The sequence below is a fragment of the Aedes albopictus genome, chromosome 3 (assembly GCF_035046485.1).
Source record: "Aedes albopictus strain Foshan chromosome 3, AalbF5, whole genome shotgun sequence".
Classification (NCBI taxonomy): Eukaryota; Metazoa; Arthropoda; class Insecta; order Diptera; family Culicidae; genus Aedes; species Aedes albopictus.
In genome coordinates this window covers 63,876,384-63,888,518 of record NC_085138.1, presented here as the reverse complement: position 1 = coordinate 63,888,518, position 12,135 = coordinate 63,876,384, and the positions used below count along the sequence as shown (strand labels likewise).

The 12,135-nt window shown below is 39.5% G+C and overlaps 1 protein-coding gene across 6 annotated transcripts in view; it reads right to left on the bottom strand.

Moving 5' to 3' along the window:
* LOC109622416 (A disintegrin and metalloproteinase with thrombospondin motifs 9) overlaps positions 1-12,135 on the bottom strand; it is a 692,060-nt gene that overhangs the window by 282,770 nt on the left and 397,155 nt on the right. For all 6 annotated transcript variants that reach the window (XM_029871581.2, XM_029871589.2, XM_029871593.2 and 3 more), the window contains exon 3: positions 8,220-8,483. In XM_029871581.2, the coding sequence (XP_029727441.2) occupies positions 8,220-8,483 (264 nt within the window). The remainder of the gene's footprint in view (positions 1-8,219; positions 8,484-12,135) is intronic.

Below are 12,135 nucleotides of genomic sequence, written 5' to 3'. Positions count from 1 at the left end.
TCCTTCGTCTTTCCCCTAAAGTAAATGAGTTCGTGGGAAGATACCAAGCCGGTTTCATCGACGGCCGGTCGACAACGGACCAGATCTTCACCGTACGGCAAATCCTCCAGAAATGCCGTGAATACCAGGTCCCAACGCACCACCTGTTCATCGACTTCAAGGCGGCATACGACAGTATCGACCGCACAGAGCTATGGAAAATTATGGACGAGAACAGCTTTCCCGGGAAGCTGACTAGACTGATAAGAGCAACGATGGACGGTGTGCAGAACAGCGTAAGGATTTCGGGTGAACTATCCAGTTCATTCGAATCTCGACGGGGACTACGACAAGGTGATGGACTTTCCTGCCTACTATTCAACATCGCCCTGGAAGGTGTTATGCGACGAGCCGGGCTCAACAGCCGGGGTACGATCTTCACGAAATCCAGCCAATTTGTCTGTTTTGCGGATGACATGGATATTATTGCTAGAACATTTGGAACGGTGGCAGAACAGTACACCCGCCTGAAACGTGAAGCAGCAAAGGTCGGACTGGTGGTGAATGCGGCTAAGACAAAGTACATGCTGGTAGGTGGGACTGAGCGAGACAGGACAAGCCTTGGCAGCAATTTTACGATAGACGGGGATACTTTCGAGGTGGTAGAAGAATTCGTCTACATCGATTCCTTGCTAACGGCGGACAATAACGTGAGCCGTGAAATACGAAGGCGCATCATCAGTGGAAATCGTGCCTACTATGGGCTCCAGAAGAAACTGCGGTCAAAAAAGATTCACCCCGCACCAAATGTACCATGTACAAGACGTTAATAAGACCGGCGGTTCTCTACGGACACGAGACATGGACGATGCTCGAGGAGGACCTGCAAGCACTCGGAGTTTTGGAGCGACGGGTGCTAAGAACGATCTTCGGCGGCGTGCAGGAGAACGGTGTGTGGCGGAGAAGGATGAACCACGAGCTCGCTGCACTTTACGGCGAACCCAGCATCCAGAAGGTGGCCAAAGCCGGAAGGACACGGTGGGCAGGGCATGTTGCAAGAATGCCGGACAACAACCCTGCAAAGTTGGTGTTTGCTAACCATCCGGTTGGTGGGTTGGTACAAGAAGGCGTGGAGCGCAGAGAGCACGATGGGCGGACCAGGTGGAGCGTGATCTGGCGAGTGTTGGGCGTGACCGAGGTTGGAGAGCTGCAGCTGCAAATCGAGTATTATGGCGGCAAATTGTTGATTCAGTATTATCATGAATTTGATGTTAACTAAATAAATGAAATGAATGAATTGAAGGTTGGTTCAACAAGTGAACCTGGAGAAATGAAAATTGAACGGTGATGAAGAACGATTCGGCCCACTGTTGCTTTGGTGCGATTGCTTTCGTCGTTCACAAAACGAGAAAAATTGTCAACTCGTCGTAGGTTGAGTGAAATTCAAACGTGAAATTTTGTGTAATTGTTCGATTTTTAATCTAATGAGTCATTGGTAAAAGTAAGTCGGGATATCTGTAATAATTGACTATTTTTCATCTCGTGTGACGAAATTTAGCGCGTATGACGAAATCAATTTTTACAACTAATTATTTTCATCTCAAGTGCAATAAAAAATTATTAGTTTTCAAAGTTTACTATAAACAGATGGCCTGAATTGGTTGGTGGCACAGTTGGTGTATAAAATTTCAAACTTTTTTATGATTAGATCACCTACTATCTAAATATTTATTGCTTCAGCGTATTAAAAAAAATAATAAAGGGATTCACTTAACAGCGTTAACTGATTAAACTGATTAAACTTTGCGATCACCAAGGCAATCTTTGATTATTTCATTCGCAAAATCATGAAACATTTCAAATAAGCAGAAAACCATGGCTTACGCAGCAATTTAATAGGGGTACTCACTAAACAGATTAAATTGCTGCGTGAGCCATGATTTTCTGCTTATTTGAAATGTTTCATGATTTTGCGAATGAAATAATCAAAGATTGCCTTGGTGATCGCGACGTTTAATCAGTTTAATCAGTTTACGCTGTTAAGTGAATCCCCCTAATCTGTTTAGTGAGTACCCCTAATAATTTGCTCAAATTAACGTACCACTTAGTGCGATTAAGATTTTCAAATTAAGCTTCCGAGTCATTCCTATAAGTATATGGCACCTGATGGGTTAATAAAAATACCGCTCAGTGTGTGAATCTGACATTTTTTCGCATCCTCAATGAGACATTTATAGAAAGATCCTCCTCACACACCAACTTCACGACACGGAACCATAACGTTATTAATGAGCGGTGAAGATTATAAACTTTGTCGGCAGACAAGGGGTAAGAATTGCAATACCTCGGCTGGTGGAATATAAATTCTATTCCCACGCAGCATCTTCATCATCATCCTGCAACCAGCTCCGGACTTGACTTGATCGAACTGTTGTGTTGGATCGGCGGCGGCGGACGAACGGTGGGCATGCGTTCCATCTGGATTTTAATGGATTCATTGGACATGGCTCACCAGACCGACCGACCGCGCTGAGGAGATGAGTCCTCTCATGTGTTAGGCGGGAAGGCGATCCGCGTACGATGGGACGTGCAATTCACTTTCCGCGCTACGTTTTGGCTCAGAGGTGTAAACAGGGATGTCAGATTACTTCACACATACAAGTTTATTGGTTGTTAATCCAATACAAATTAGACTTAAGTATGTATATTACTCACTATTCACATAGAGACGTTTACACGATTCTTTCCCTCTGTGGAAATTTTCTGTAAAAACCTGGGAATTTTTGTACAATTCCGCGTCTTATTCTTCAACAGAATTTTTTTCGTTGATCTGGCACCACTGGCGTGGAACCAAAACCTTCACCGACAGGAGTTTTTTAGCCTGAGTACGCGAGAGTTGCATTATAATGGGAATTTTGGATTGATGGCCTACGGCGGCATGCAGGCAGTCGTCGGCAAAGTCCTCGGACGACAGAGAGGAGTTCCAGTAGGGAGGTAAATGAACTTACCCGCACTATTTGAGCGCTTAGGTATGCCCTCCGCAGGGAACAAGCTGCCACGGATCAAGTGTTGAAAATGAAACTGCGCTGCCTGCCAGTTATGGGGCACATACGCCAGATTAACCCATTTTGTGGCATGTAAACGATGTTGTTATTTTGACGGGAGTCGTTCAGCTGATTGTGCGTGAGATGATCATCGCCGCACCATCATCCGGGTCTACTGCACTGCTGCTGGATGACGGCTGCTGGCCGCAGACAGTCAGGCAGGCAGGATGAAGTCATACGCGGAAAACCGCGAAACGACTACATGTGGTATGCAATATTTTTGGAAGTGCAAATGAGCTGCGGAAATCTGAACAAGATGTTTCGCTTTATGGAATCTTGATGAGATTGCACGTGAAGAAGAATGGACACGGCAAGCTTGTTTGAGGAAGTGTTCAGATTTCACGAAAATTTTTGAAAAGGAACTGTGGGCATATCGCCTATACGTTATTTTATTAGATTTTATTCAGTTATTTTTTTTAAGTTTTTAAGAGACACATAGGATGACTTTTGAGACAGACCAATAATTAATTTTAGTTGAAAAGGTAATTAGTGTGCCAGTAACTTGAGTCAGTGAGTGAGAACTGCACCAAGAGCTAGTTAGTGAATCAGTTACTTAGTCTGAAAGTAGGGTTATAAATGAACAAGTGTGAGCTGCCCCGAGAATATGAGTGAGTTGGTTAATGAAACAACTATTTAATTGGTGAATAAGTGTGTGATTTAGTGAGTTGATGAATAAGTGAATCAGTGAGTGAGGTAATTTGTGAGTAAGTGAGATAGTGAGTTAAAAGACTGATGAGTATGTAAGACCTGAGTAAGAGAGTAAGGGAGTGAGAAGATGAGTGAGTTAAGGGGTTATATATGTTGAGGTCAAGAAAAAATGTGTTTTTTATTCTTATACCTTAGCAGTAGAAGTAAAGATATAGCGTTTTGCGCCTCACTTCCTTATGAGCGCGTGGTGTAACTTTAATCGCGATTATCTCGGAATCGTGTTTTCCATAAAACGTCGATGCGGTGACTACGATTGCGGAATCAGTTCTCAACCGATTTCGATCAAATTGTTTTGAGTGTTCACTAGTTACACTCTTTTGAATGAGACCTAGGGTTTTGGAATCGGACGCAAATTGGCGGAGATATGGGCCTAAAAAAATGACATGTTTTTGAGGGGATGACCCCAAACTTTTGGTCGATGACATCAAGTGTTAATTTACTTAATAACTTTTTTTCTAGATGTTTTAGCTAAGTTCGGTAAAAAACCGCCGTAAGCTTATTTTCATATTTTAGGAAATTTGTCAACTTTGGCTTAAGTTTACATACAAACATTTTTGAAAATTTTTCATTTGAATCATGTTCAAAGTTACTTTGACTTATTATCTTTTGAATGAGACCTAGGGTTTTGAAATCGGACACAAATTGACGGAGATATGGGCCTAAAAAAACATGTTTTTGAGGGGGTGACCCCAAACTTTTGATCGGGAGAGTTTCCCATTGCTCATGTGTACATAAATGTGACAGCGAGCCTCCTACCAAATTGTCTCCCAGCTCTTCAAAATCGCAGTGTGCTGCGCTGCAAGGAGGCTCACGAAAATCTGGTGGGTGCGAGCTAGGCGCCTAGCTCCCGGGGAGCTCGTCTCATGCGCTGCGTGAGCTATTGGTATCTAAGGTGAAAAACAACTTCTTGGTAACGAAGAACCTTAACAACTTTTCTCGGTACACAACCAAGTGTCTGGTTGGTCTATACGATACGACTCGGGACTCTCAATGCAAAGGTTAAGGCTTCAATTCTCGTTCGTTTAGGAAGTTTTTGTCGTGAAATTTTCTAATTTAATCAGCGCATGAGACGAAGCTCATGAGACACATCTTGAGAAAAATGAGGCGCACAACTTTCAGTCTCAAAATGTACAGAGCTCCTGGGAGCTCGCTTGCTATGTGGCTCCCGCACATGGGACTACAGTACGTGTACATCAACTCTGTATAACAGTATAACTTTGAACATGATTCAAATGAAAAAGATAATAAGTCAAAGAAACTTTGAACATGATTTAAAATAAACTTTTTCAAAAAAATTTGTGTGTAATCTTAGCTCAAAGTTGCTAAATTTTCTAAAAAATGAATACAAACTTACGGCAGTGTCGCTGGAAATTGAGTCGACCAAATTTTAAGATGAGAGCGGTAATATAACCCATTTTCTATTAGCTTTCAAGTGCTTTTTACAGAACTTAGCTAAAAAATCTAGAAAAAAAGTTATTAAGTAAATTAATCCTTGATGTCATCGGCCAAAAGTTTGGGGTCACTATCGTAAAACATGCAAAAGTGATTTGTTAATATCTTTGTCATCTTTCATTCAATTTTAATTCTTCTTGGCTTATTTGAAACATAATGAATGATACTTACTGCATAGATATATTTGTTGAAATTTACATACTAAAACTTAACGTAAAGTTGCCTCATTTGTTGAAAAATGGTGAAATGTGTTAACCTTACATAACATCAAACGTAATTTTAGTTAATTATCTTTGATATGAGCCAAAAAGAATTAAAATTGAACTATAGATGACGAAGATATCATCAAATCACTTTTCCATGTTTTACGAAAGTGACCCCAAACTTTTGGCTGATACATCATATTGAGGGGTGGGTGACTCCAAACTTTTGGTCGATGACATGAAAAGTTTATTTACTTAATAACTTTTTTTCTAGATTTTTAAGCTAAGTTCTGTAAAAAGCAGTTGAAAGCTAATAGAAAATGGGTTATATTACCACTCTCATCTTAAAATTTGGTCGACCCAATTTCCAGCGACACTGATGTTAGTTTATATTAATTTTTTAGAAAATTTGGCAACTTTGGGTTAAGTTTACATACAATTTTTTTTTGAAAAAGTTTCTTTTAAATCATGTTCAAAGTTTCTTTGTCTTATTATCTTTTGAATGAAACCTAAGGTTTTGAAATCGGACGCAAATTGGCGGAGATATGGGCCTAAAAATTGCATGTTCTTGTAGAATATCTTGGTAAATAGCTGTGATTATTTTAACAAATTATAAAAAAAAAACATATTTGAAAATCACTCAGAAATTGATTTTTATTATAACTTTTAATCCATTATTTTTACATTATTTGCATGTTCTGCAAAGTTGTTGAGCATATAAAAATACACAATTTTGTTGAATGCGACATTCTATCTCGTTAAATGAAGAAGTTATTAAATAATTTCAATATTTAATAATTGTTTGTATATTTACCATAATACATAAAAAATACACTTGTATACAAAAGTTCAAGCCATTTTGATATAGTAGAAATATAGTTGTTTCATAATTCGAAACGGTTCTCTGCGCCATTTTGCGCCGAAAGCAGTTAGACGAGTTTGAAGTTACTCTATAAATATCAGTAATTTGTAAATAACTTTGTAATTTTAAAAGCTAGCGTTTTTCAATGTTCAGCAAAAACATGTATTTTTACATTCTAAACAACTTTGTAGAAGACGCAAAAAATATAAAAAATCCCGTTGAAAAGTTATGATGAAATATATGATTTCTAGGGGTCATGCACATACAACGCAATATATCTCGTAAAGTATGATATTCAGCATTATGGCGTCTTTGACAAAGCTGTTCAAAATTGCATTTTGCACAATTTTGCCGAAGGCATCAAACGTCTATCTGCATTTTTCGAAAAAATATTTTTTTCATCTCACTTATAGGTGGATTGATCATTCAACTCTTTATGTCAAAAGAAGCGCCTTGTCTAATGTAGAAACTTCTCCGAAGAAACTAAATCGCTAAAATCATCGGTTGAAACGTTATTGAAAAAGCGCACGAAATCGGGCTGGTACCTTTGTGTGTACATACATGCAGGCGTAAACTCGGATGCCGTTGCATGTCATTGCCGGTGCGCATGGTAATGTATGGAGAAAACGTGGCTTAATTTACAGAACTGCGGATAACTTTTGATAGGTAAAAAAGACATCTCTAATTTTTTGATATGTCATGCATAAATGTCTCAGCAAAAATTTTGATGCAAAATGATGCAATGATCATGATGCAAAAATTTTAAAAATTTTGGAGCACAGAGAGCACGATGGTCAAACCAGGTGTAGCGTGACCTGGCGAGCTTTGGGCGTGACCGAGGATGGAGAGCGGCAGCCACGCACCGAGAATTGTGGCGTACACTCATTGCACAATTATGGGTCACGTAAGGCACAATCATTTCATAATATGAATCGTTTTACATACAAAAATAACACTTTCATTTTTTTTATTTTATATTCTCTTCATTGAAACTCCTTTTTATTGTTTTATATAGAAATTTGTAAAATTCATTTTAGACAGTGAAAATTACTAAAATGTTGGTGGATAATGAAAACCACAATAATGGGTCAAAATTGGCTGTGTAACAATTATGGGTCAATTTGTTGCCTATTATGGGTCACTCAAGAGGAATCGGCTCAACAATAATGTTTTGTCTATTTTTCACTGATTGATCACTTATTCTCGATAAATCAACTAAAGTAGAATCTAAAACTGGTCTCAAACCTCTTAACGATGCGTGTTTTCACGATTTGGAATCAATTTTTCAAAATTGAGACAAAATCTTCAGCACAACCACCGATAAACGCCTAAAAGCATGCAATGCCCATGTACGCAGAACTGTCAATATTATGCTGCACAAAAAGTGACCCATAATTGAGTGATTTTCGGTGTTCCATGGCACAATAATGAGTCACTTAAATTTTGGCAGAAATAAGCTTTAATTAGCTGCAGTCACATGAATTTCTACATTTAGAACGTTAATTATACCTTTGTTCTGGAGACGATACCATTTTGCACTTGGAAATCACTGAAGCTCGCTTTTACAGAGCTTACGAAAGCAGCGCAAGCACCTTCAGATATTTGCAATTGAAGTGTTACTTTGATAGATGGTTTTGCGCCGTACAGAAAATATCGAAAATATGTATGTTTTGACGTATGAGCCCGTGTGCGATACGTATAGTGACACAAAACAAATCAACTTATGAACGAAAAATGATTATGGCTAGCAAAAGCTTGCAATTAATTAGTATTTATCTATTAAACTGAAAAGTGACTAATAATTGTGTGTGACCCATAATTGTGCAATGAGTGTACTATTGTTGATTATGTCTTATCTTAAAGAAAACAAATGATACGATTCATGATACATGATTCTAAATTCTCACTCACCGGAGGTCATGGTCTTGGAGTCGTACAGCAGGTCATTGGCGTGCAGCTGTGTCACTATTTTGGTTGGTTTTATGTATACCACTTCGGACTGGGCGGGATCGTGTAACCGACGGTTCCCTTCGTCGAATTGCGATGCCACCGACGACGTAGTCGTCGTCATCGTCCCTGCCGGTGCCGTTCCATTGCCATCGGCGGCACTCAAAGGCGTCCAGCTGCTGCTGCTGCTGCTGCCGTCCAGCGGCCTTCGCAGAATGGGCGATTCATCTGCAAATGAAGATACGAAAATGAGAGAAAAAGGTAAGTTTCTTTTATTCCGGGTGATTTGAATATTTTTTTTTTTTCCTTTTTTTTTCGGGAGGAGTCCAATAAATCCATCGCCGTCGTTGCTAAGTGATTCATCCGAAGTCGTCTGCTTGACCGATGCGCGGCCAAATTTACTGGCCACTTTAATCGTTTTGATGTAGGTCTCATCGCCGTTTTAAGTTTTGTTTCGGGATTCGATATGCAAAATTTGTTTAGATCCTTCTTGGCGGGAGAATATGTGTCTGTCAACGGAGGAACCTACTCTTTCGGGGTAAATTTAAATTGGATTTTAAGAATCAAGATGCATTTTTCTTGGAGCAGCTACACTCAAGAAACCTGTATGAGTCGATTCACGTGTCTTGGCCTGAATCAAACGTCAACATTTCTTTGAGTGCAAACAGCCCGTCATAAGCAAATTGAATTTGGTTTTAATCACTGTCGTGCAGAACCGCCGGATCCCATCCGAAGTCTTTCGCTTGACTAATGGTTATGGACGAGCTGTTAATTTAATGCTCCGCAAGCATGCCATCGATCTGACTGACGACAGCAACGGGATACCTGCCTGTGCAGTGCCAGCCAGGATGGATGGAGGAAGAAATGCAGTACTGCACGATTTATATATGCTTTCGAGCAATAATTCAAGGATTGTTCCTGGCTGGTGTGGATGATAAAGCTGCAGCGAGATCAATTTGTTTTTCTTATGCAGGCTTACAACAAAAGTATTAGAGCAGAGGTTCCAAACCTTGTATACCACATCTTTTGAAGGGATTCAATATATGAAACTAGCCCCTCAATAGTTCGCAACCACTGATTCACACAACAATAATTAGAATCGTGACAGACCTATTTTCCACACGGGCGCAGGCGCCGCCCGTTGCCAACGACAACGATGTGATGTGCAGATAAGCCCTTCGAAGTGTTAGACGATAGGGCCCATTCCTTTCGATTGATCCCGGCTCAGACGGGTACCTATTGAACAAAGGCTGCCCTTGAACGGTTTCCCATAAGTAGTAGCAAGTAGGTATAACTACACGGTAGTAAGTGACAGATTCCTCGTGATCATATTCAATGAAGTTAGTAGGTACTCATTCACAGGCACTAGATGGCATCTCGAAGGGCGTGACACTTTCAAATGGCCACCCTTCGGTTATACCAACCTATGCACATAAATCAATTTGATTAGACGCCAGTTCTAGCGTAACATGTGAAAAGGGCCTGAGTGATTTTTGTAAACAAACATGTTTCGATCGTTGTAGGGTCTATCTCGATCCACCCACGCACATCAACACCCCAGAGCAATCTTCGGGCTATCTGTTAAGGGTGTTGATGTTCGTTAATGAATCAAGATGAGCCCTGCAGCAACTAAAACAGGTTTGTTTACAAAAAGCATTAAGGCCCTTTTCACATGTTACGCTAGAGTTGAGCCAGAGCGAACAATCAATGGTTGGTATTGAGTTCCGCGGGCCGAAGAAATCTCGATCCAAATGCAAATTAGTTGCGCAAGCGAGTTATTGTTCGGTCAAAGTGATCTAAGGTCTCCACGTGAATCAACGTGGAGATTTATCGAAGGTTGGATATAAAAAAAAGTGAACCATGAATATAGCATAACAACCTAGGTTTCAAAAGAGGCTTCTGGAATGCCCTGAGAGAACTATAAAATTGAGATTAGCTGCGCTCGTCTGGCAAATTGTAATAATTTATTTTTCGGAGGTTCCATGGCAAATCCTTAGATTTAATGGGACTAAACGAATCTCTATGAAGTTCCTTAATGTTCTGATGCAAACTAAATCTGCAAGAATTTCGAGAGCATTTGCTGAAAATCGCATTTCGCATGCATGCATTTCGAAAAGATTCACTGGAGCAATCTCTGGGAATGTCCAGGGAAATTTCTGAAAGAATTACGGGAGGAGTCCTTGGAGGAATTTCGAAATGATTCGCATTCTATGAGGTCCCTCTAAAGTAATTCCGAGAGGTATCCTCGAACAAATTCTGAGTAGATGACGTAACGACCGTGAATTCGTGATCGTGCGGCTTGTGTCACCAAACATTGAGTCGCATCATGTTAAGGAGCGTTGCATGTTAGTCCGCTGTCTAGTGTCGTGTAGTATTTAAAGCGTCCGTGTTTTTTTAAGAGACTCATAAGGAATTCCTAGAGGTATTCCTGGAAATTTTCCGGAATGTTATTCCTGGATGAATGATGAAGAAATCTTCGAAAGATTTTCAGATGGAATTCTGTAAAAAATCCTTGAAGAAATTATGGTACGAATACCTGCAAAAATTTCTGGAGCAATAAATTACCCTGAAGCGATTTGAGCTTTGAATATTTACTAGAAAAAGTACTGATCCGATTTCGATCAAATTTTTACCACTTAATTGATACTATGTTATGAATATCGAGTGAAATTTTCAAACGTTTTGATGAGGTAACAAAAAAGTTATAGCTCAAGCAATTTTTTGAAATGGGTGCCCAAATTTTCAAAAATTTCATTTTATGATATTGACAATATCTGCGCCAATACTCAACCGATTTTATGAAAATTTTATGGTATTAGCTACACATAATATACTATTCATGGTCAAATTAGCTATTTTGGCGAACGCAATTAAAAGTTATACAATATTTTCTGTGTGCCAATTTCATCGTGGATACCCGATACCGAGAAGAATGTGAAGAGGGATCCTTTGACTTATTTCCAAAAAAAAATTCTGGAAGTATTTTGAGGGGAATACCTGGAGGAATGCCAAGAACAGTTAACATGGAGGAGTTACGACATATACTAAGAAGGAATTTCATGAGGTATGGAGAGCTTTCTAACGGAACCCTTGCAAAATTTTGTGACGGATATCAAGAGGAATTTATGGGAATTCATAGAGGAATTGTGGATGGAGTTCCAAGAAAAATGCTTTGAAGAACCCTTGGAGAAATTCTAAGAAGCAGAGCTCCGACAGGAATTCCTGGGGAAACTCCGGAAGAAATTCCTGAATGAATTTTTAAGAATTATCCAATGAAATCTTTTACAGGTATTCATACAAGAGTCCCCAGGAGACTTCCAAGATAAATTCCAGCTGCAATTACTTGAGGAACCTTTGGAGTAATTTAGAAAGAAAAAAAAATACCTGTAGAAATTTCTAGAGAGATCTTTGCATAAATTCCGATGGCAATTTGCTACCTGCAGGCTGCAGGTTTTCATCAATAGATGCCTGCGGTATATAATTCCTTCATGGTGGCCTCACAATAGGATCTCCATCGTCGATGTCATCAAAAGCCGATAGCGACAGAAATTCGGGAGCGAAAGTGGAGATGGCCTAATAGGGCACTGCATTGTTTTGATTTTGTATGGGATTTTGACGTTTCTTGGCCTTGTTGTTTACAAAATTTCTGTAAGAGTAAAAGGAAGGGGAGAATATCATGCAGTGCCCTATACCGCAGCTAATACCGCCTAACAAATATTATTTCCTAATCTTTACTGTTCATCGATACATTTTTGTGTAGTATGCCATCATGCCATGACTTTTCATACTACAACCAACTGTCACAAAAACGAAAGCTGCAAATACGGTTTGGCAATGGTTTTTCTTCTATTTGTTCAATTCAAAAACGTTAATAAATCTT